Genomic DNA, 25,967 nt, shown 5'->3' with positions numbered 1-25,967 from the left:
GGGTAGGGTAGGTGACAGTGTGTAGAATGTATTGGAGAAACCATTTATTGTTATTCATTATTAAAATGAACCCTTCCTGCCAATCATAAAGTTGCTTTTATTCATAGATTTATCATTGAAATCATTTATTCTTAGATTTACCCAAATAAGCCAACTGGATGCAAACAGTCCTCAAATTACAGATAGTTCTCCTATAAAGCGCATTTAATAAATGTGATTTGGCTGTAACGCGATTAGTGAATTGCAGACTCTTTTTATTATATATATAAAGTGAACTCCTGTTTGCTGTTACGCGATTCCATCTCCAGCACTTACCTGAACAGCAAAACCCAGCCTCAGGATCCTCTGTCTGTAAAATGCAAATTCAGTGTGTTCAGCTAAAGCAGGAATGCAATCAGCTCAGCAGGTCTTGGATCTGAGCCTGAAACAGGGGATTGGAGTTGACATTTAGAAGGAACTTTACTTCAAACTGGGGGGAGAATCTTGGGGAGGGCTGGAATTCTGTGTTGGGATCACATGGTCAATCAGTTCACACGCTTTCTGGTGAAGAGCTTGGTGAAAGGTCCAGTGCTGTGGTCAGTGATTGTATTATTGTTACATCGTTAAATTTACTGTGTTATTACACTATGATTTAAAGATTTACTTAGTCTGTGTTATCATTTGTGTAGGCTAATTACTGTAGTTGTTTTGATGTTTACTGATGTATATACTGATATATAGTCTGTGCTATTGTTTGTTTAGGCTAATTGTTATAGTTGTTTTGATGTTTACTGATATAATTGGTGGTTCGCCTTAATCCTGTTTTTCCCTTGGGCCATGTTATTTATATTGTGTGATTTTCTATAACATGGTGTTGGTTAGGAACACAGTTACCACATTATAGGAGAACTACCTGTATAGCCATCTAGTATACTACTAAACTATTTCCACTCTTCTGCTTACTCTTGGGCCATTGACAGTGTACCATGGTAACAGAGTTACAAGACTACAACGATGTCTAAAGACTACTCCCCTCCCAGTAGAACACTGGATTCAGACCTGCCCCTCTTCATTGTTCCAAGAAACAGGTTTTAGTCTGTAAGGACCTGAGTTGAAACTTTATTACTGGAACAGCACAGCAGGTCAGGCAGCATCCAGGGAACAGGAGATTCGACGTTTCGGGCACAGGCCCTTCTTCAGGATTCCTGAAGAAGGGCCTGTGCCCGAAACGTCGAATCTCCTGTTCCCTGGATGCTGCCTGACCTGCTGTGCTGTTCCAGCAATAAAGTTTCAACTTTGATCTCCAGCATCTGCAGACCTCACTTTCTCCTCTGTAAGGACCTGATTCAAGTCGGTACGGGTATGAAATCTGTCCAGTTGTCTAACAAATCTACTGCTCGTTCTGTGTTTGAGAGGCCAATATGTGACTGTGGTCCCTGCTGCCATCCGTTAAAGACTCGAAGTCGTTTGGGTGAACTGGGGAACAAAGAAAAATCACCTTTTCAGTCCCATTTTCAAAATGACGAAAAATGAAAATAGCTGTAATCATAATAACAAATAAGCTGTAAGGTGACTGTGACAAAGGCATACTGTCATACCTGACATTTCTTGACTTGTCTATGCCTGTTGGCCACAGGACCTCTGCTTTTCTGCAGACATCCCAGCTGTCTAGCTGGTTCCATTTTTACGTAATCCTAGACAGTGTATCACTTACATTGTCATCTCCTCTTGCTGCTGTACCATTACCCCTGAGCGTTACCCAATGGTCTGGTCTTAGCCCCTCCTATTTCTCACCTACATTTTACCCCACGGTGACATTATCCAAAAAGAAGCTCAGTTGTCATAGATATGCTGACAACTCCTAGCTCTACCTTATCACCACCTCTCGACTGTTGAGGACTGACAGTGAGCAGAAATTTTCTTAATTAACTTTTGGGAAGTCCAAAGCCATTGTTTTTATCCCTCCATTTTCAAGCTTCTGATTATATTTCTAACCTGACAACAATCTGAGCCTAAAACAGACTGTTTCCAGTCTTGGGTATGATATTTGACACTGACCTCGGCTTCTGACCACAGTCATGCCATTACAATTTCCACCTCTGTGACATTGCTATATTTTGTTCTGTATCCCTCATCCATGCCTTGGCTGCCTCTACTCCAATGCACTCCTGGCTTATCTCCTGCATTTCACCCTCCATAAGCCTGAGGAGGTCATCCAAACCTCTGTCTCTATCTTTCAACAAGTTTCACTCATCACTATATGTTCACTGACTTACATGGATCCCGAGTCAAGCAAGGGCTTGATTTTAGAATCCTCATCCTCTTTTTCAAATCCCTGTATGGCTTCACCGTTTCCTTCCAGCACCACAACTCTGAGAGACCTGTGCTCTTCAAATTCTGGGGTCTTGTGCATTCACAATTTCTGGAATTCTTTCTCATAACCTCTCCATTACTGTCCTTTAGAATGCTGTTTAAAATATCCCTCTTTGACCAAGCTTCAGATAATCCCTAATATCTGCTAACGTGGCTTGGTCTGATATTTTATTTCATAATGCTCCTTGGGTCATTTTTTCATTTGATGTTTTTGGGACAACTTTTTATAACATTAACAATGTTATATATAAAGTTGTTTAACTTTATCCTACACACTATTATTCCTGTACCTTTATTCTTTTTACTCCCTGTCCCCTTTGCTCTGTCTGGCTTAAAAGCTGTTTTAACTGTAAGAGCATGAAGAGTTGAAACGTTAACTCTCTATTTCTCTCTGTATAAATGGATGCCTAATCTATGTATTTCTAGCATTTTCTGACATTATCCTAAAAGAACTGTGATAGATTGTGGGAGAAAAAATACTTTTGAGTTTTGACTGACTCCCCTTAACTTTATAAACCAATTTCAAAAACTTTGGCAACTGAAGACTTTAACGTGTTGCTGTACGGTTAATTATTTATCATTATTTCTAACTAAGGTTTCCTTCAACCCATCTTTGCCTCATACCTTAATATCCATTGAACTCTCTACATACCTATGCCTTGTGATAAAAAAATAGTAAGGATGTCTTACTGCAATTATACTGGACACTGTTAAGGCTGCTCCTGGAATATTGAGGGCAGTTTTGGTCTCCTTATCTGAGGAAGGATGTTCTTTCTGTACAGGGAGTGCAAGAAGTTTTACCAAATTGCTTTCTGGGATGAGAGATTGAGTCAGTTGTATTTGCTGGAGTTTAGAATAATGAAGCGGGGCGTTGGGTTTCTCTTAGAAACCTATAAAATTCTGAAAGGACTGGACGGAGTAGATGCAGCAAGGATGTTCTTGATGGCAGGGGAGTCCAAAACTCTGGTTGTAGTTTAAGGGGTACACCTTTTAGGACTGAAATGAGGAGAAATGACTTCACCCAGAGAGTGGAGAGCCTGTGGAATTCACTGCTTCAGAGTGGTTGAGGCTAAAATATAAATGTTTTTAAGAATGGGGTAAATATAGTTCTTGTGGCCAAGGAGATCAAGGGATATTGGTTGGGGGGAGGAGAGGAGGGGTGGGGGGGGGGGGGGCAGAGGGCAAGATTAAGGTTTTGAGCTTGATGATCAGCCACAATCATTTTGAAAGATCAGGCAGTTCGAGCAGCCAAATGGCCTCTTCCTGTTCTTGTCTGTTTTTTAAATGAACATTCTCACTGGGTCAGCAATGGCCGATATCCTTGTTCGGGAAGATTGCAACGTGCTTACCCTGGTTGTGAGGGACAATACAACATTGCACAAACCAGCATTGCAATAAATCCTCTCGCTGATTTGTTTAGAGAGAGATGTGAGTGTATACTGAATAATAAAGGAAGAAGTTTGAAATCACTTATAAAAGTAGGAAGTATTGTGATTCTCGTTGTTGTACAGTCCATTCAAGTGAATGAAGATAAATCAATTAAATATTGAAAGAATTTTAACTTGTGCCAACATTTGGCTTTATCAACTCATAATTGATTGCTAAAGCAGTAAACTATGCCTGTGGTCAATGTGGGGAGTGATGGTTGGTATACTTAATGATCCAATTGCAGCTGTTCAAGAAAATTTACACTGGAGTTTATTTGCTTTTGTCTATTACTCTGGATTTAATGACCTGTAGATGGATCAGTGACCTTCAATATTTTCTCTAAGTTTTGTAGATCTGAAAATCCTCTTAAGATCGGGACGAACGACGCTCGATGAGTGTTTTTATTTCCCAGGTGGAACATCTCCACTGACTTCTTCTTTCAAAATCTGCCATATTGACCCTTGCTAATGCAGCAAGCTTTATATTAATCAGCGCCTTATACAGCCAGGACTGCACTACTTCATCAAACGTACTTGATAAGCAGGAGGTACGCATTACTACAGGGAAACCCTGACCAAGCGAAGCTTTGAGATATCAACATCCCTCAAAATATCAGTGCAACAACATCAGCACGTCACAATGTAAAAACACACAGTCAGTAGCAGAAATCTAATGCAGGGGGTATACGCTTTATTTTGAGCATAAATACTCAGCATGGTATCTGCAGTATAGAATTTTTGCCAGTTTATTAAGAGTGCAGGTTGATAAGGTGCCAGTTAAAACAAAATTTGCTGTATCCGTCAAAGTTTGGCTCAATCTCACTTTCTGCCCCCCCACCCCCTGCCGCAACCGTTGCATCTCCCTGTAGTGTCTTGTCACATTTCTGTTTCGATATTAAAGGTGTTATATAAATGCACATCATTTCTGTCATCCAGTGGCGTGTTCATCAGATTAATCAAATTAAAGTAGTGATTCATTCTGTTCCCTAGTTCAATTATTGAACCCATCCCATCCAAGTCCTTATTCTAAGTTACATTGGAACATTGAGTTTAGGAGTAGGAGCCATTTGTCCATTTCAGTCTCTTGCACCATTCCATTCGGCTGTGATTGGAATCTGTAAATCCTTTCTCTGGGACTTTGGGGTTGAGAGAAAAACCGGTAAAAATGAGCTGGAAAACATTAAGATGGTCATTGAACTCATTTGACCTGAAAGTAGTCGAACTCTCAGGAATGTAGAAATCTATGTCTGAGAACAGGGTCTAACTACCATATCCAGAAAAGCCTGTCTAATTATCTGAACATTAATGTTCATCATCTGGAATATATAGCTCATGAGACCTTCAACTGTTCTGCATAGGATAAGACTTCTTAACCATAGGGATTGCTGGAATATAGACTTAAACCTTAAATTTGTTGTATAACAAGGCGATTTCAACCCTGCCACTACCATCCTGTCCAAATCAGAGGTTAACATTGCAACTCAGCTTTGAAGAGTCATCTAGTGTTGAAACATTAGCTTGCTCTCTCTCCGTGGATGCTATCTGACCTGCTATCATCTCCAGCATTTGTTGTTTTCAATACAAATTCCAGCATCTGCAGTAATCTGTTCCTACTTTGGATTTAATCGACTGCCACGTCTCTTGGAGGAATGTCTACCCTGAAGATATTTTGCTCTTACCTCTGACAGCAATTCTGGTTGTCTCTTTCACTGTGTACGTCTTTGTTGCTTTCCATTTCACTGCTGGTGTACAACAAGGTGTTTGCCAAAACTGGCTTCCACACTCATGTTTCCTTTCTCAGCAACCGCCCACAACTCCGACTTACTCCAGCTCTGATGAAGAGTCATCTAGACTCAAAACATTAGCTTGCTGTCTCTCTGTGGATACTGCCTGACCCATTGTGATCTCCAGCGTTTGTTATTTTCAGTTAACATTGAAACTCTGACTGTCAAAACTCTGTAAAACTGGATTGTCACCCTTGTGGTTCAACAACCCGGATTTCACCCATTGAAACCTATCACGATCTCCAAAGGATATTAACAAATGCAGAGTATTAGTAACAAGATTGCTACCACCAACTAAAAATCCTCTTGGAAAAGTACCCTGGGAGGTGCATTTCAGTGGACCTGCCATGAGGATTTCAGGCAGATATTTGAAGAGAAACTGCTGCCTCCAATTGTTTCTCTGTTTTAAAAAAAACGTTAACACCTGGTTCCTGTGGAAACAGCTAGAGAGAAAAGTTATCAAGGGACTGAAAATTTTCAATAACTGCAATGTTCCTACAACTGACAGCATCCAAGAAACCGGTCATGAACAACTTCAGGCTCAAGTTAAAACCTTGTGCCTCAAAAAAAAAGTCCACATCAAAAAATATCTAAATTATTTTGGTCACCCACTCCCCTTTAACTGTGAACTTTCGTGTATGTGGTGTAAGGTTCAAGTTACTGTATGAAAGTTACATGCTAGACACTGTTTGTTTTTTCTCAAATGTAATAGCAATAAATTGTCATTTTTTGACTCAGGAATTATTGATAATTGACTCCTTATTACTCACAGTGGAAATAGTTAACTTTTTATTTAAACTATTTAATTTGGAGAGAGGTTTTTCCTCATGCAAAAATAACTTGAACCTTTGTTCTAATAAATGTAGGAGGTTGAACAGAGGATAGCCAATGGACCCCTTCTTACCTCATCATAATACTCTTCAACAAAGAGGTTTTGAACACTGATCAATGATCCAAAACCCTCACTTGTTGCTTTGAAATGGAACTTTCTGTCCCCTTGTATTCTTAGAACCCAGCAGAGTAAGAAGCGTCTCTTGATTCTTAAGCTCAGTACAAGCTAGAAATTCACAATAAAATTATTTTGAGGGTTGAGCTTTGAATCGAGCTGCAGCAAAATGGTAGCTGCACTAAAGTTTGCCATGAAAGCAACTCAGTTCTCCTATGATCATTCAGTTGGGGTTGGGGGGCAGGAAGAAGTACATGTTTGCACCTTGTTGATAAGCCTAATGTGGGTTTCTAATTTGCTTTTCTTGTTTTGACTGTAACCAACTTATGGTTCAAACATCTGTGAGTTATCTCGTAGATTTGTAGGAAGTATCAGCTGTAAGTGGGGTTTCTGTTAACCACCTCAATCGAACACATTTTTTTAAACAAAGTAAATAAGTGAGGATTGATTACTCCAGACAGTCATGGATTACTTTTGTCTTCATTGCTTTGGTAGTATGATTGTTTGACAAAGCTAACTTGATTTCACAAGAAATGTCACATAAGCATTTATTTACTTTTACTTTGATTATACCAGAAATCCTGGAAAGTTCTCTGCCTTAATATATGTCACTTCATTGTTTCTCATTATTTGTTTCTGGTCCAGCTGAGACTCTATTGTCCCTGTATGTGAATTGTTTTCTCCTAGTTGGATAGTCAATAGCATAAATTTAACTATAATTTACAAACTGGAATTATTGGTGAAAAGGGGACAATCCCAGTAAGGTCTCTGCTGATGGTAAAAGTTATTGGGTGTCAAATTCTAAAATACAGTAACAATAGCATGCACTTACATAGCAACATAAATGTAGAAGAACATCTTAAAGTGTTTTTATAGGAATATTGTCAAACAAAGCTTGATTGTATCACTTCAGACATTAATGCAGGTGCATCCATGTTTGGTCAGTTATGATTTCGAAGAGACTGTCAACAGAAGAAGGCAGAAAGGAAAGTTAGAGAGATGTTGAGAGGAAACTCTCAAGCTTAGGATCTAGGCAGCTGGCTAATTATGGTAGAGTGATTAAAATGTAATAGGTCGGTTTTGGAGGAAAAACTGATATGTTAGGGTTCTTGGGAATAGAGAAAGTTAGAGAGAAAGGTGAGTAAAGCTAGACAGCAACTACACCTAAGTAGACAAATTAACCCTGCGACACTTATGTTAATCTTTTAGGTAGAAAGTTATGAATTCAAACTTTTCTTCTGACATTTAATTGGTTACTTCTGGCAGACCCTTTCAAATCATTTCACAGACCGAGGGGACGAGAACCCCTGCCTGGAATGCCTCCTGAATCAATTGTTGATTCACTTCATTCCTCATCTGTGGCAGATGAAGACATGGTGCCAACCTCCCTAATTACCTTGGCATCTTCCAGCTATTCTTCCTCTATGCTGTTGACCCTGCTGTCTGCCTGGCATCCAGTGGCTGTTACCTGCACTTAAACATGGAGAAGAAGACCAATGTTACCTTCACTTCCCATTGAACTGCTCACTTACCCCCTGAACTGCCCACTTACCCCACACTCCCTCCTGACTCCATCCCCTTCCTAGCCGCTGCCTAGCTTGGATTAAGTTACCTGAGTTGCAAAGAATTTCACCTTGAGCTAAGTCTCTTACCCCTCGTTCTTCTCCATCATGAAGATGTTTTGACAGTCTATAACCTCGCCCTGTGTCCCCCTCACCTTCCCGAGCCCATCTGCTGTTGGCACTTTCATCCATGTCTTTGTCACTTGCAGATGTGACGAGTTTCATGCTCAGATAACCGGCTTCTTGTCCTCTACCCCCCCATAAATCTCAGTTCCTGGAGAGAAAGGAAAGGTCTCCAAACCAAGCACCCCATTGCAGAGCTGAAGAAGTTGAGATTTAAATGAAACAGGAACAGAAAGCTCGTGATTGACATCAGGTTAATAAGAAGCTACAAAATGAAACTAATTTCACAATGCAAAGGAGAACTCAGAAAGGAAATGAGCAAAGAGAAAGTATGAGAAGATTAGTCACTAATTAGAAAAATCTTGATATAATAAAGGTTAAAAGGATAGTCAAAAGAACTGACTGGACTGATTAAGGTACTAAAAGTAAATCTTATTGAGGTTAAGGATTTGCTGAAGTTGTTTGTGCTTTTTCAGTGAATGCTCCTTCAGTAATGTAGAAGGAAGCCAAACAATTGGACATGATTTTTTGTTTTGTAAAATTTGTAGTTGTAGCAGCACTTGAAATATGAAAGTCATCCAGTCCAGATTAAATGGATCGTAGGTTTCCGAAGGGGATAAGTTTGGACCTAATGTGGACTTTGGTCCAAATCATTCAAGCATGCTTTGATATGTGAATGGTGCAAGGAACAGAGAGTTGCAAAGGTTATACCCATGTCCACAAAGGCAGAGAGAGGGAAGCCAAGTGATTACCCATCATACATTGTTCTTTCCTTGAACTGGTTTCCTGGAGGCTGAGTCGGAGGGTTGAGAGTCTTTGGAACGCATTGCCACAGAGAGTTGTGGAGGCAGAATCCTTGTGTATATTTAAGGCTGAGATAGATTCTTGGTCGAGTTTTATGGGGATAGGGCAGTAAAGTGAACGTGAGGAGTGTCAGATCAGCCACGAACCAGAGCAGGTTTGAGGGGCCGAATGACTTACTATTCCTATTTCTGATAGTCGTATAATGATATGTTCAATTTGTCTACTGCCTGTCTTCCATCTCTGTACACCCTGTATAGAGCAAAGTCCACTGCAAATATTCTTTAGGTCAATTAAGGGAGAAACCCCAAGCATTCACTGATTGGTAGGCTTTGACCATGATGAAAGTAGTCCTTGCTAAATAGTCTTAGAACAAACCAGGAACCCTGTACAGCCAACATCCCTCACTGGAGACACAATGCAAAGCCTTGATCACACACACACACCTACCTACACATTACTGAGGAGTGCACCTCTACAGACTACACTTTAAACACTGAAATGAGCAGACAATTGCTTTACTCGGGGGATTTGTATTCATTGTATAAAAGTAAGTGGAGCAGATAGGCAGGAGGCAGAGTACTCTCCACTAGCTGGTAGCTTGGTAACCAGAGAACGTAGACGTTAAATAATTGGCATTAAATAAGATGAACTTTAAATTCAGCAAACTGCCTGTAATGGTGGTGGAAGCCGATTCGGTAGTAACTTTTTAAAAGGAAATTAAATTGTTTATAAAAACACTTCTGTATGGCCATGGTGACAAAACAAGGGAGTACATTCAATTGGTAACATTTGAGCACCAATACAGTCACAATGATGTGATGTGACTTGACAATGGCTTTATTTAGCCTGTTTTTTGTTGATGAGAGGTTGAGAAAGAGATGCTGAGAGGTCTGCTCCAGGCCAATAAAGTAACCAGCCTGTGAGGCCTTTGGGGTGTTTTTAAGTTGGAACAATAGAAGCAGCATGAATGGGTGGGGTCAGGCTCCCACAGAACTAGGGTTTTAGTTTAGTTTTCAACAGTTGTTAGAGTTTTGAAGTTGATTATGGAAGCTACCATATCTCCCTCTCTACTGGCGTTTTATCCTGGTGTTCTTTTCCTCCTGGACTGGAGAAACGGCCTATGCAAGACCATCTATTTTACTGAATTTGCCTTTGCTAAGGGTGTGTTTATGGGATGTTACTATATTAGAGCAGTTGTTGTTTAATAATCTATGATTCTGACAAGTTTTCCATTTGAGTTAAAGTTATATTAATCTTTTCTTTGTACTTTAATAGTAAGAGTAAAGTTTTGCTTAAATCCAAGTAGTGTAACCAATCAAATTACATCTGGAATACTTGCCTTTAAATAGGAAAAGTTAGGGTGCAGGTTATCTCCTGGATATACTTGAAGGGGGTTTAGTCTGGTTCATAACAGTGAATAGCTTCGTTCTGCCCTTGATACTTCTAGTTGATTGTGTGTATGCGCGCACACGTACACACTATTTCTACTGAAAATCTTTGTGATATTGAACTTGCTGCCCGGTTTAGCATTTTCTTGCTCATCCTTTTGAGACACAGATGACTGCACCTGGAAGATTTTGCTGCAAAGAAGACGAGATTTTGCAGTGGGGTTTCTGAGTAAGGTCCCCACTCCTTGCTGTCATATGTGTTTGCCTTCGAAGGATATCACATTTTTTGTAAATTAGGTTGTTCTATAGATTTGAGTCACTATCAGAACTCGTCCTAAGTTTTGCCTTCAGGGTGTGTGTGTCATGCTCCCTCTGACCACCATGGGAGTGCATTCCAGACCCATGTTCTCCACAGAAGCTTCACTTTGCCAAGTTGAGTGTCTGACATTCAGGTGATGTGACAGCCTCAATATGGCATTGATGCCAGCTCCGGTGTTTGGCACAGCATGTTTTCCTGCCATCTGATCATTAAACAGGCACCTCAAAATGAAAATGTTTGGCTCCTTGTTGTGAAACTGGTAGGTAGTGCAAATCCTGAATCTGTGGAACGGAACTACTGCCCTCCAAATAGTCAGTCTGGCTTTGGCTCGATAATGAATTATTCATTTATACAGAAAAGCATTTTATAGCTGCATGCAAAGTAGTTTGGAACCATTTTAACTGTCATTACAAACCAGTAAGAGTTGAATCTTATCTTTGTGCTAAGTTGGACATACCTTACCACCTCATCTCATGGAAAATAAATACATGCTGTTGATGCCAGAATCTGAAGTGACCAGTTTTGTCAAACAATGCTGTTGCAAAATTGAGATGGCTTCTGATTTATTCCAAAGAAGTAGAGATGGAAAATTTCAATCTCCTGTTAACTGATTCGAGGCGTAGAGAAATGAAACAGCTTGTCAGCTTGTGGAATAGATTTGGATGTTTCTTCCTCCATCTCTTTCATTATTTCCTTGTTGAATGTAATGGATTCAAAGCATTATCTTTTGTTTCCTGCTTCAGAACCCTGCAATACCATAGGATTGAACAGCTGCAGAATAAAATTCACATTTGGATTATTTGCAATAAGTGACCTGTATTCAGGTCACTTATTGCTTCTACACTAGGGTGAATCAAAGTCCTAAAGCACAGAAACAGACCCTGGTTCAATTAAAGCCACACTGACCGTGTTCCCAAACCAAACTAGTCCTGGTTTCCTGCATTTGGCCTCTATCCCTCCAAACCTTTTCCATGGTCATGTACCTGTCCAAATGTCTTTTCAATGTTGTAACTGTATCTGCAACCACCACTTCCTCTGGCAGTTCATTCCACACACTAAGTATCTCTGTTTGAAACAAAAGGTAGCCCCCTGTGTCCTTTTAAAATCTTTCTCCTCTTGCCTTAAAAATATGCCCCCTAGTTTTGTACTCCCCCACTCTAAGGAAAAGACCCTTGCTATGCACCTTATCTATGCCCCTCAGGATTTTATAATGTTTCTTATTAAATGGTTGTTCATAAGCTTCACAAAGGACATCAGTGCTCCCACACGTTTTCCTCTAATTTAACAAAGCTCTGCCATTAATTCCACTTTGAGTTCAATTCAGCACATTCACAGAAAAGGAATTCTGAGAGCTGGAGGAGAAAAGAGCTTCAACTGGAACATTTTTGAAACACTGGTCATGTGGATTGTTTCAGGCGAGAATATGACCCCTTTATTTCCCCAAGACTTTTTTTCCCCCCTGTGTACGAGTAGAAACAGCAAATGTAGTCCTTGCTTGGGGAGTTTGCCAACATTTACTGCTCAAATGTCATGCTCAATTCTTAATGGGGCTGGCTTAGATTTGTAACTTTCTGACTCACCAAAAATGCAAGCAGTTGTCAAAATCATTTTATATCATAGCTGCAGGAGTAAGTGTTGAAAAAAAGGAATTTGTTCAACAGATCAAAAAGAAAATAAATAGCTGGAAACGCTCAATAGGTCTGGCAGCATCTGTGGAGAGAAAGCCGAGTTAATGTTTCAGGTTCATTGGCTCCTCTTTCAGAATTGGTTTTAGCTAAGAAAAGTTTGGCATGTGTGCCTGTTCCTAACTAAAATCAGTTTTGATTAAAGGTCACTGGACCGAAAATATTAACTCTGCTTTCTCTCCACAGATACTGTCTGACCTGCTTTCTCTCCACAGATACTGTCTGACCCGCTATGTTTCAGCAGCAGCTTCTGATTTCCAGCATCTCCACATTTTTTCTGCTCACCAGTTCCTTTTGGCACAACTCAGCCCCATCTCTCACACAAAGCTAAATCTGGTATTATCTCAGTGTGTTAATGTACGTATTGTCAAACGTCACTGAGCTACCACCGTGTGAACTACCCTGGTGTGGACCAAGTTTAGCCTTTGGAGGATTCAGTTTACTATGTGGAGTTGAAAGATGCAGTTGCTGAGCAAAACCTACAACCGGTAACTACACTTTAGACGTGAAGAGGTATCTGCTCTCTGTCAGGTCTGTTCAGAATAAAGACAAAACATTTACAGATGCTGGAATACAAAGTAGACAAGCAGGAAGCTGAAAGAACACAGCAAGCCAGGCAGCATCCGGAGGTGGCGAAGTCGACATTTTGGGTGTAACCCTTCTTCAGGAATCCCGAAACGTCGACTTTTCCACCTCTTGATGGTGCCTGGTTTGCTGTGTTCTTCCAGTCTCCTGCTTGTCTACTCTGTTCAGAGTAAAGGCAGTACTATCTGAGTGAGATGTATGTACACTTGAGGAATCTGCTTTCAGGTTTTGCTGTGCACTGCTAGCAGTGGGGTGGCATGGTGGGTCAGTGGTCAGCACTGCTGCCTGACAGCGTCAGGAACCTGGGTTCAGTTCCACCCTCGGGTGACTGTCCGTGTGGAGTTTGCACATTCACCCCGTGTCTGTCTGGGCTTCCTCTGGGTGCTCCAGTTTCCTCCCACGGTCCAAAGATGTGCAGGTTAGGTGGATTGACAAAGCTAAATTGTCCGTAGTGCCCAGGGATGTGTAGGCTAGGTGGATTAGCCATGGGAAATGTAGGATTACAGGGATGGGGAAGGGGGTGGGTATGGGTTGAATGTCTTTGGAGGGTCAGTGTGACTCGATGGGCTGAATGGCCTGCTTCCACACTGTAGGGATTCTATGATTTTGTCCTTTATCTCCTGATTTCTTTCATCATTATTACTTGCCTGCGGTGTTAAACAGGTATTCATGAAAGGTAAATGTTCAGAGTCTTGGGTGACACTTGGCAGGAGTGTGGAATGGAGAGACTGATTAGAGATGCTCAGTGCTTTTGATGTTCCAGTTCGATGACATGACTGACTGGGAAATCAGGAGAATCGTTGCTGTGATCTACCATGTGTTATTCTGTGCCAGGATCCACGTCTGGAATGTATCAAAGTGTACTGCCCCCCCCCCCCCCCACTTCCTCTGCTCTCTCTCTCTCTCTCTCCCGTCTGCCTACATCTTATTGACAGCTGTGGGGAACACTTTGGCATATCATTACATTGCTCTGTGTACTTATGAATCTGGCAGTTCCACTCTTTGACGTTTATTATTAAATAACAAATCAGTAAGGAGCATCTGTAACAACAGATGTTGCACAAAATTTACCCAGATGGTGATTGCTGGGAGGATTTTAAAAACTGACCAGCTGGTGATGGATTTTTGGTAACAAGTCATGGGTTTTGCATATTCTAATAAAGGCAACTACTATTAACTGCTGTATTTGAACACCAAATGTACTTAAGTTCTATTAATTCAAAATGTCTAATTTGATTCATTTTTAAAAAACACAGTAAATAACTGGGTTAACAGACGTGAACTGTTTAACGTATTTCATGTATCTGTGTCACTTCCTGAGGAGAACAATAGTGGAGGTGCACACCCCTAACAAAGAGAGTTATTGAATTCTAACCAATAGCTTCAAAACAGAACTGACTCAATTCTAAAAATTACTGATGACTGCAGAACAGCCCTAAGTATTAACCCGCTGTATTGAAAAGCTGATCAGTCATCCATTTATCCGTCGTCGGTACACCAGTTTGGTAAATCTTGGCTGTTCTGTACACTATTCCGTTTACTCACCTTGGCTCCTTTGCCTTTACCCAACAAAACTCTATTGACTGCAATGAAAACAACAAATGCTGGAGATCACAGCGGGTCAGGCAGCATCCATGGAGAGAGATCAAGCTAATTTTTCAAGTCTAGATGACTCTACTTCAGAGCTGATGTGAGGGGAGCAGCATTTCTGCATTTGTTTTCATTCCGTGTTGCAGCGGTCTACAGTAATTTACTCTGCTGGCTGCAGCTGTGCAAAAGGTTTACATGCAACTTTCAATAGTTGTTCAGATGTTTCAAAACATTTGACTTCTTCAAAGAAGCAAAAGGGTATGAGATATTGTAGTCCTCTGGTTTTTAAAATGGATTAAGTGCAAATTGATCCCTTTACTATTGAATGTATGAGTTGTGTCTGAATGGAAAGAACATACCTCCAACTCTGACCCTCTGGTGAAGTACTGAAGGGGAATGCTGAGGTTTTGGAGGTTTATCTTTCAGATGAGCTGGTAAACCAATTCACTTTGGTCTGTTTAAAAGAACTCATGGTAAATTTTTTGAAGAGTAACTGAGAGGTTTTCTTTTAAGCCCTAGACAACAGTTATTCTTCAAGAACCCACTAAATAATTTCACAAATAATATTTGGTTATGATGTCACTGCAGTTTGTTGGACTTCTCTGTCTGTTTCTTACAACACTAACCTTACCTCGAAATAATGAACTAGCTGGAAAGCATTTTGGAAACCCCAGAAGTATCCCATAAATGCAAGCTTGCTTTTTATTTTCATCTAAATATTGCAGGTCACAGAGAGCTTTGCGTAAGAGTTGGAAATCCTATACAGCTCCACCTCCATCTCCTTGCTGGCTCTAATCCAGCTCTGCTCCCCAGTCAGCACCAATCCCCAATAAAAACTATGAGCAGTGGTTTCTTGAACAGAGTTGTTAGGTCTGATGTGGGCAGTAAATATGTAATTTTGAGGTGGCATGGTGGCTCAGTGGTTAGCACTGCTGCCTCACAGCACCAGGGACCCGGGTTCAATTCCCACCTTGGGCGATTGTCTGTGTGGAGTTTGCACATTCCCTCCGTGTCTGTGTGGGTTTCCTCCGGATGCTCCGGTGTCCTCCCACAGTCCAAAGATGTGCAGGCCAGGTGAATTGGCCATGCTAAACTGCCCATAGTGTTAGCTACATTAGACAGGAGTAAATATAGGGTAGAGGAATGGGTCTGAGTTGGTTGCTGTTCGGAGGGTCAGTGTGGACTTGTTGGGCCAAAGGGCCTGTTTCCACACTGTAGGGAAACTAATCTAAGCTTTTCTTAATCATCAACTGTCCAGGTAATAGAAAATTGGTATTTATTGAGGTGCAGTGTTCCAAGTGATAATACTACCTTAGAGATTTCCAAAGAGAGATGAGAGCTGTGAAGACTCATGGTCAATATCTCATCTAATCAATCACTTTCCAAGCACTTGGCTTCTCTTCTGTTTGCTGCTGGCTCTGGTCTCACATCTCCCCGGTCATTCACACGTCTCCCCAAACATTCCTAGTCATTCCTGCATCCCCCATCTCCCATGCCCCCCCTGTCATTCCCGCATCCCCCCCATCATTCCCACATCTCCCCAGACATGCCTGCATTTCCCCAGACATGCCTGCATTTCCCCATTAATTCTTATTGATTTACTTGTCATACTATCATTAGGACTTTTCTATTTTGCCTTCCTCTTGTGTGTCAATGGTTGGGACCTGTTCAATCCATGTTAGTCATTCTGACACCAATTAGCAGCACTGGCAGGTCATAACTAAGACAGTTAACCCAATGAGCAATGAATGTTAGTACAGCCCCTTGAAGGGAGAAAATATTTTGTAATACTTAAGTGAAAAATGTGAGGGATTCTGTGGTTAAATTGTTCCTTTTTCCAAGGTGTACTTGCAATTTAACTCTTTAGTTTTAGCGTATGTACCTCTGCAAGCATATCAGTTACTGTGTGTCCTTTGGATGTTCTGTTTCAGTTTGCTGCAGTACATACCTGTTAAGCAGTGATGGGATAGAAGGCTGGGTCACTAAATGTGGTTTTGAAGTGTCTTTTGTGTAGGCAGACAGAGTAGCTTAAGATGACACTGATCCAGAGACAAGCAGAATGTATAAGAGGCTAGAGTCAGAAAGGCACAGGAATGTGTGACTTGAAGGAGCTGGGGTGAGTTGAGGGCAGGGATTTCATTTCCCTTTCTCAGCCACTGTGTAATTATGGTATCATCGTTCCATCATGCTATGATGTGTTTCCATTAATTATCTGTGTTTCTGGTGTTGCAGTGGAGGCTTCCTGTCAAAATGGAGATGAGACGATGGAAACAATTGAAGCTGCTGAGGCACTGCTCAATATGGACTCACCTGGACCTGCCTTTGAAGAGAAAAGGATAAGTGAGTACTACATCAAAGCTCTTTATACATGTTTAAAATAAAATTAACAGCAGTTTAATTACGGAATATATTACAAGTTGGAATCAGTAACACGTGCATTACCAATGCTTGATGTTATGACAATAGTTTACTGTGTTCCATAAGAGATAGGACCAGGAGATAGGACCAGCCTGCTCTGCCATTCACTAAGATCGTGGCTGATCTGGCATTCCTTGCATCCACATTCCTGCCCTTTCCCAATGATCCTCAATTCCCTGCCCATTCAAGAATTTATTGATCTTCCACCTCTCTTGGCTTGGTGACCTCAGCTGCATAGTTTTAGTTGTGTTCCTTTTCCAATTAGCAGCCTAGGAAGTTTGTAAATGCGACAGTCCTCTCAGTGTTTGATGGCTAAATCTGGATAGTTCCTATTGCACTTACCCTTCTGCCATTGCAGCATCCTGCTGCCCTCATTCTCCCCCCCCCCCCTCAATCAGCCTGTTAAAAAGAATAATCATTATTCATTCATCTGGGAGCCTGGTTACTTTAAGAGATGCAACAAATGAGGTCCCTTTATCGAGCTCCAATATACTGCTTCTGTGATTATTTTCTCAGTTCTGTTACAGATATGTCCATCCTCAAATGGCTTCAGATATGTGCCTTTTCAGGCCAGAGTTTTAACAGGAACAGAGTTGGTGGCATTTCCTGCAATCTGCCCTCTGGTTCCCCACTGACTTGAGTTTTTCCATCCTGAAACTCCTTCCTGCTATCAGAGGGGGCATTACATTGCATCATTGTACCATGGCTGATGCTTGGTTCACCAAGGCACACATCTGGATTGTTTTCTGGGTGGCAGAATGAGAACATTGGTGCATTGTTTCCATATGTAGGTTGCCCCAAAGACCAAGCAGGTATAGATAGAACTCAGGCAACATCCAGACCTGCAGAGACAACATCTCAATGTTATGAACTTCACTTCTGGCATTCATCAGTATTCAAGTCATTAGTGTCTAACCCCACATGATCAGGCAAAGAAGGCAGTTAAAATGTTTGCTGGTTAAAAAGATTTTTCCTCCTGTCACATCTGCATTTTTTAACCAGTCACTTGAAATTGCTGCCTTCTGGTTCTCTTCTCTTCTGCCAATGGGAATATTTTCTTCCCACTCTTTCTAGACTCCACATAAATTTGAATATCTCCTTTCAACTTTCTCCTTCTTCCCAAAAGCAACAACTTCATTATCTCCGAAATATCTGTGTGACTGAAGTTTTATCCTTCGAATCATTCTCATAAATCTTTTACAAACTGCCCTTAAAGCCTTCAAATTCTTCATAGAGTGTGGTGCCCAGAAGTGGACATGATAATCCACTTGAAGCTGGTCTGCATGTTAGAAAGGCTGACCACGACAGACCTGCTTTTGTACTCATTCTGCCCCTCTATTTATAAAGCCCATAATCTGGAAGGCACTAACAACACGTTCAACCTGCCATCCCATCTCAGTGATTTGTGAACAGATCCTTCTGTTTCTTTTAGAATTACACCCATTTATTTGATACTGTCTTAGAGATGTGCAACATGGAAACAGACCCTTCAGTTCAACTGGTCCATTAGATATCCTAACCCAATCCAATTTGCCAGCACTTGTCCTATATCCCTCCAAACCCTTCCTATTCATATACCATCCACATGTCTTTTACATGTTGTAATTGTACCAGTCTCCACCATTTCTTCTTGCAGCTCATTCCATACACGTACCACCCTCTGTGTGAAAAGGTTGCCCCTTAGGTCTCTTTTATATCTTTCCACCCTCACCCTAAACCTATGCCCTCGAGTTCTGGACTTCCCCAACCCAGGGATAAGACCATGTCTATTTACCCTCTCCATGCCACTCATGATTTTCCTTTCCTGTTTTTCCTAACAAGATGCATCAGTTCATGATTCTCTGAATTAAACTTGATCTGAAATGAATCCACACATTCCATCAGCTGGCTTGTGTCCTCATGAGCTCTTATCACTATTCTTCTCTGCAGTTCACAATACTTTTGGGGTTTTTTTTTGTCATAGGTAAGGTTTAAAATTGTACTGTATACACCCAAGTCTGGTGAATAACTAAGATTGACGGAAGCAGATGTCCTAAAACCAAGCCCTAGGCAAACCCGCTGTCCAGCACACTTGGTATTCCAACAATCTCTGCTGGTAGTCCAATACCGCAAGTCTTCCCACTTTAAGGAATCCTACTGTCCTGTCTCACTCCCAGCAGTGTGGTTTTGAGGTTATAGAACATAGAACATTATAGCGCAGTACAGGCCCTTCGGCCCTCAATGTTGCGCTAACCTGTGGTACCAATCTGAATCCCATCTAACCGACACTATTCCATTCTCATCCATATGCCTATCCAATGACCATTTAAATGCCCTTAAAATTGGTGAGTCTACTACTGTTTCAGGCAGTGTGTTCCAGGCCCCATTACTCTCGGGGTAAAGAAACTACTGTCCGACATCTATCACCCCTCAATTTAAAGCTGTTTCCCCTCGTGCTAGCCATCACTGTCTGAGGAAAAAGGCTCTCACTGTCCACACTATCTAACCCTCTGATTATCTTATATGTCTCAATTATGTCACCTCTCAACCTTCTTCTCTCTAACGAAAAGAACCTCAAGTCCCTCAGCCTTTCCTTGGAAGACCTTCTCTCCATATCGGACAACATCCCAGTAAATCTCCTCTGAACCCTTTCCAAAGCTTCCACATCCTTCCTGTGATGCGGTGACCAGATCTGTATGCACTACTCCAAATGCCGCCACACCAGCGTTTTATGCAGCTGCTGCATGATCTCATGGTTCCGAAACTCAGTGCCTCTACTAATAAAAGCTAACACATTGTATCAACCTGGGTGGCAACTTTTAAGGATATATATACCTGGAAGCCGAGCTCTCTCTGCTCATCCACGCTACCAAGAATCTTACCATTAGCCCAGTACTTTACATTCCTGTTACTCCTCCAAAAGTGAATCACCTCACACTTTTCTTCATTAAACTCCCATTTGCCACACTCAGCCCAGCTCTGTCTCTTATCCATGTCTCTCTGTAACCTACAACATCCTTTGTCATAATCCACAACTCTACCGACCTTAGTGTCATCCTCAAATTTACTAACCCATCCTTCTGTGTCCTCATCCAGGTCATTTATAAAAATGACAAACAACGGTGGACCCAAAACAGATCCTTGCTGTTTTCCATTTCCCAACAATCACCACCCTCTGTATTCTTTCAGCTAGCCACTTTCTGATCCAAACCGCTATATCACCCTCAATCCCATGTCACTATATTTTGTGCAATAGCCTACTGTGGGGAACCTTATCAAACACTTTACTAAAATCCAAATATACCACATCAACTGCTTTACCCTCATCCATCTGTTTGGTCACCTTTTCAAAGAACTCAATAAGGTTTCTGAGGCACGGCCTACCCTTCAGAAAACCATGTGACTATCCCTAATCAGCTTATTCCTTTCTAGATGATTATAAATCCTATCTCTTATAACCCTTTCCAACACTTTACCCACAGTCGAAGTAAGGCTCACGGGTTTATAATTTCTAGGGGTGTCTCTACTCCCCGTCTTGAACAAGGGAACAACAATTAAAGCCATAGAGTCATAGAGATGTACAGCACGGAAACTGACCCTTCAGTCCAACTCATCCATGCTGACCAGATATCCCAACCCAAACTAGTCCCACCTGTTAGCACTTGGCCCATATCCCTCCAAACCCTTCCTATTCGTATACCTATCCAGGTGCCTTTTAAATGTTGCAATTGTACCAGCCTGCATCACCTCCTCTGGTAGCCCATTTCACACATGCTCCACCCTCTATTTGAAGAAGTTGCCCCTTAATTCTCTTTTATATCTTTCCCCTCTCACCCTAAGCCTATGTCCTCTAGTTCTGGACTCCTCCACCCCAGGGAAAATACCTTGTCTCTTTACCCTATCTATACACCTCATGGTTTTATAAACCTCTGTAAGGTCACCCCTCAGCCTCCGACGTTCTGGGTAAAACAGCCCCAGCCTATTCAACCTTTCTCTATTGCTCCAATCCTGGCAACATCCTTGTAAGTCTTTTCTGAGCCCTTTCAAGTTTTACAACATGCTTCTGATGCGAAGGAGACCAGAATTGCACATACTATTCCAAAAGTGGCTGAACCAATGTCCTGTACAGCTGCAACATGACCTCCCAACACCTGTACTCAATACTCTGACCAATAAAGGAAAGCATACCAAAAAGCCGCCTTCACTATCCTATCTACCTGCGACTCCACTTTCAAGGAGCTATGAACCTGCACTCCAAGGTCTGTTTGTTCAGCAACACTCCCTAGGACCTTACCATTAAGTGTATAAGTCCTGCTAAGATTTGCTTTCCCAAAATGCAGCACCTCGCATTTATCTAAATTAAACTCCAGCTGCCATTTATCAGCCCATTGGTCCATCTGATCAAGATCCCATTGTAATCCGAGGTAACCCTCTTCGCTGTCCATTTCACCTCCAATTTTGGTGTCACATGCAAACTTACTAACTATACCTCTTATGCCCACATCCAAATCATTTCTATGAATGATGAAAAGTAGAGGATCCAGCACCGATCCTTGTGGCACTGCACTGGTCACAGGCCACCAGTCTGAAAAACAGCCCTCCGCCACCACTCTCTGTCTTCCACCTTTGAGCCAGTTCTGTATCCAAATGGCTAACCTCCAGTCTTCTGGCACTAGTCCTGTAGACAATGACGACATAAAGATCAAAGCCAAAGACTCAACAATCTCCTCCCTGGCTTCCCAGAGAATCCTAGGATAAATCTCATCTGGCCTGGGGGACCTATCTATTTTTACACTTCCCAGAATTGCTAACACCACCTCTTTGTGAACCGCAATCCCATCCAGTCTGGTAGCCTGTATCTCCGTATTCTCCTTGACCACATTGTCATTTTCTAGTGTGAATACTGATGAAAAGTATTCATTTCACGCTTTCCCTATCTCCTGTGACTCCACGCACAACTTCCCACTAATATGCTTGATTAGCTGTAATCTTACTCTCATCATTCTTTTATTCCTGACATACCTGTAGAAAGCCTTAGGTTTTTCCTTGATCCTGTCTGCCAACAACTTCTCATGTCCCCTCCTGGCTCTTCTTAGCTCTCTCTTTAGGTCTTTCCTGGCTAACCTGTAACTCTTAAGTGCCCTATCTGAGCCAGCACATCTCATCCTAACATAAGCCGCCGCCTTCCTCTTGACCAGAGATTCAACTTCCTTATAAAATCACGCCTACTGCACTCAACGACTTCCTCCCTGCCTGACAGCTACTTACTTATCACGGAGACACAGTGGTTGTTCCTTGAATAAGCTTCATATTTCAATGTGCCCATCCCCTGCAGTTTCTTTCCCCATCCTATGCATCCTAAATCTTGCCTAATTGCATCATAATTGCCTTTTCCCCAGCTATAACTCTTGCCCTGCGGTTTTTAACCTATCACTTTCCATCACTAAAGTAAACATAATCAAATTCTGGTCACTACCAGCAAAGTGCTTGCCTACCTCCCAATCTAACACCTGGCCGGGTTAATTACCCAGAACCAAATCTAATATGGCCTCTCCCCTTGTTGACCTGTCTAGATACTATGTCAGGAAATTCTCCTGCACACATTGGACAAAAACCTGACCCATCTGAAGTACTTGAACTATAGTATTCCCAGACAATATTTGGAAAGGTAAAGTCTCCCATAACAATTATCCTGTCACTCCCGCTTGCATCAAGGATCATCTTTGCTATCCTTTCCTCTACATCTCTGGAACTATTTGGAGGCCTACAGAAAACTCCTTACAGGGTGACCTCTCCTTTCCTGTTTCTAATCTCAGCCCATACTACCTCAGCAGACAAGTCCTCAAACGTCCTTTCTGCAACTATAATACTGACCTTGACGAACAATGCCACTCTGTTACCATTTTCCCTGTTCTTACTGAAACATCCGAATCTCGGAACCTGCAATAACCATTCCTGTCCCTGCTCTACTCTTGTCTCTGAAATGGCCACAACATTGAAATCCCAGGTACCAACACTTCGTGCAAGTTTATCCACCTTATTCCAGATGCTCCTGGTGTTGAAGTAGACACACTTCAAACCAACTTCTTGCTTGCCAGTGCTTTCTTGCAATCTTGAAATCTTAGTTCTGACTTCACTACTCTCAACCTCCCATATACTTGAACTACAACTTTGGTTCCCATTCCCCTGCTGAATTAGTTTAAACCCACCTGAAGAGCATTAGCAAACCTCCTCCCCAGGATATTGGTACCCCTCTGGTTCAAGTGAAGACCATCCTGTTTGTAGAGGTCCCACCCACCCCAGAAAGAGCCCCAATTATCAAGGAATCCAAAACCCTCCCTCCTGCACCATCCCTGTAGCCACATGTTCAACTCCTGGTATGGGCAACAAACCAGAGATAACAACTCATTTGTTCTAGCTCTAAGCTTCCACCCTGGCTCCCTGAATTTCTGCTTTAAATCTCCCTTCCTTTTGTGTTGGTGTCCTCCCCCTCAAGGATCCCAAAAACACAATCAGAGACATCACGAACCCTAGAACCTGGGAGGTAACACACCAACTGAGAGTCTCCCACAGAACCTCCTATCTGTCCCCCTAACTATGGAGTCCCCAATGACTAATGCTCTGCTCCTCTTCCTCCTTCCCTTCTGAGCAACAGGGATAGACTCTTTACCAGAGACCTGTGCCCCATTGCTTACCCCTGGCATTCCCCCCCAACAGTATTCAAACCAGTATACTTATTGTTGAAGGGAATGGCCACAATCCCTGCATTGCCTGCCTTTCCGTCCCCTGACAGTAACCCATCTACCTTCTTCTTTTACCTGAGGTGTGACTACCATTTTAAAAAGTCAGCACTCAGTAATTCCTTGTTACTAAGAGATTAGGTGTTGTCACCAGAGTTTCCTGCAAGTTATGGACCATGGTTACTTAGTTTAGTGTCCTGGTTAAATTCCCCTGCCTCCACTCATGATCATACCCCGAACAAGTGATGTTAATATTCTGAAATAGTCCTCAATGTTTTCTGTTGTTAGCAACGAGACCTCCCTCTCTCCAGGAATGTCGACGGACAGGCCGTGTGTCTGATTTTGTGATGGTATGGCACAGGCAGTGAGCTTGCGCTGTTTATGAGACAGGTGACCTCTCTTGGTTCAACGGATTATCTTGTCCGGCAATGGCCCAATTCTGAGGCTGTGGATTACAAAGGTACAACATTCGGTTTAGTGTGGAACAAATCCAGTTTACAGCACTCTGTTTGCTGTTATTCCACTGGGTTTAATTTTACTGCTTTGTAGCATTCTATGAAGCACCTTTTGGTTGTCCATGTGGCACCTTTTGCTGTCCAATTTTGTCTGTATTACCTGTACTATCCTCAATAACCCTATCTGCAACATTGTCAAAAAACACAAATTATTTAAACACCATTCGATTTCAACAATCCAGTGATGTTTTCCATAATTAATCTACCTGTGTCCAAGTGGTTGTAAAGTTTTGTTCCATTCTGTTGTTCCTAGACCATTCCCACCACTGAGTTTAAACTGACTGGTTTATCAATGCTGAGCTAATCCTTGCATTACTGTCTGAATCTTTGAGGAGAAAGTGAGGTCTGCAGATGCTGGAGATCAGAGCTGTTAATGTGTCTCCCATCCACCGCCTCCAACCTCATAGTCCCACAACCCCGCACCTCCCGCTTCTACCTCCTGCCCAAAATCCACAATGTTCCCTGGATGCTGCCTGACTTACTGTCTGAATCTGTTTGGTGACCTGTCAACTTTTACATTGAATTGAATCGAATTAGCTTTGTTGTCACATGTATTCAAATGGATACAGCGAAAAGTTTACAAGTTTCCATTTACGGTGCCATCTTAGGTACAAGATTACCTAGGTACAAATTCTTCAGTGTAAGTTGTTAAGAAAAATAATTAGAGAAATAAAGAAATAAGAAGTCCAGCATTTCAGATTGTAGGAATAAATTAGGAAGTAGTGGAATAAAATGTTCAGGGCAGCAGTCCTTCCAACCCAGGCCACTCTGGCACCTGGTCTCCAGTCTGCACCCAGCCTTGACTCCAGGCCATGCCAGGTTTCACCTCTAGGGTCTAATCTTTCTGATACCTTTCCTTCTTCAAGTTTTAACCCATCCCAAATCTGAGTTTTTCCTTCGTCAAACCAAGTGATGATGTGGAGATGCCAGTGTTGGACTGGGTGGAAGATCAGAAGTCACAGGACACCAGGTTATAGTCCAACAGGTTTATTTGAAATCGCAAGCTGTCAGAGCGCTGTTCCTTCTTCAGGTGAAGTGTTATTGAAGCCGGTGAGAAATATGAAGTAGGAGCAAGAAACTGTAGATGCTGGTATCTGTACTGAAAACAAGAAAATGCTGGAAATCACAGAGGGTCAAGCAGCATCTGTGGACCGAGAACAAGCTATTGTTTCAAGTCTAGATGACTCCTCATTGAAGCATTAGCTTGCTCTCTTTCCACGGATACTGCCTGTCCCACTATTATTTCCAGCATTTCTTGTTTTCAGAAATACAAAGTAGTTACCTATTACCTCCTGCTTTAGAAAATCGCACTGTGGAAAACCTGATGTACCCATTTAGCAGAAAGTTTGTGTTATGCAAACAACAACCACAATTTATCAATTGCATTATAGCCAATTTACGCTGGTGAACTGCACGTTATAGAAGAACTACCTGTACCCCCAAAAGTAAATCCCTTGCTTGATCTTCCTCTTCTTTTTAATTATATTTTTATTGTTTATGTCCCTGTGGAAGAACGGGGGATTCCCTTTTCTGTTGTGCTATCCATTTCCTGTTCTATTCTTTCTGTCTTTGCTACTTATATTTCTTGTTCCAGTCTAAAGTTTCTTGCTTGTGTTCAGTTGCATTACCAATTTGTCACGTGTTAAGTACCTCTCTTAGGATTGTACTTTGACTGTCCCTGTACCTCTTTAAAGACAACCATTGCTCTGTTCCACTTTTCCCTGCCAAATGTTAATTGTAGTTTTACTGA

At 41.8% G+C, this 25,967-nt stretch overlaps 1 protein-coding gene across 4 annotated transcripts in view; it reads left to right on the top strand.

Annotated features, from left to right (window-relative positions):
• The window catches only part of LOC122550440 (ETS-related transcription factor Elf-1-like), a 140,696-nt gene that overhangs the window by 98,476 nt on the left and 16,253 nt on the right, over window positions 1-25,967 (top strand). For all 4 annotated transcript variants that reach the window (XM_043691174.1, XM_043691175.1, XM_043691173.1 and 1 more), the window contains one exon: window positions 16,798-16,905. In XM_043691174.1, coding sequence (XP_043547109.1) covers window positions 16,798-16,905 — 108 coding nt within the window. The remainder of the gene's footprint in view (window positions 1-16,797; window positions 16,906-25,967) is intronic.

This window comes from Chiloscyllium plagiosum, chromosome 6 (assembly GCF_004010195.1).
Source record: "Chiloscyllium plagiosum isolate BGI_BamShark_2017 chromosome 6, ASM401019v2, whole genome shotgun sequence".
Taxonomy (NCBI): domain Eukaryota; kingdom Metazoa; phylum Chordata; class Chondrichthyes; order Orectolobiformes; family Hemiscylliidae; genus Chiloscyllium; species Chiloscyllium plagiosum.
This window is presented reverse-complemented; position numbering and strand designations above follow the sequence as displayed.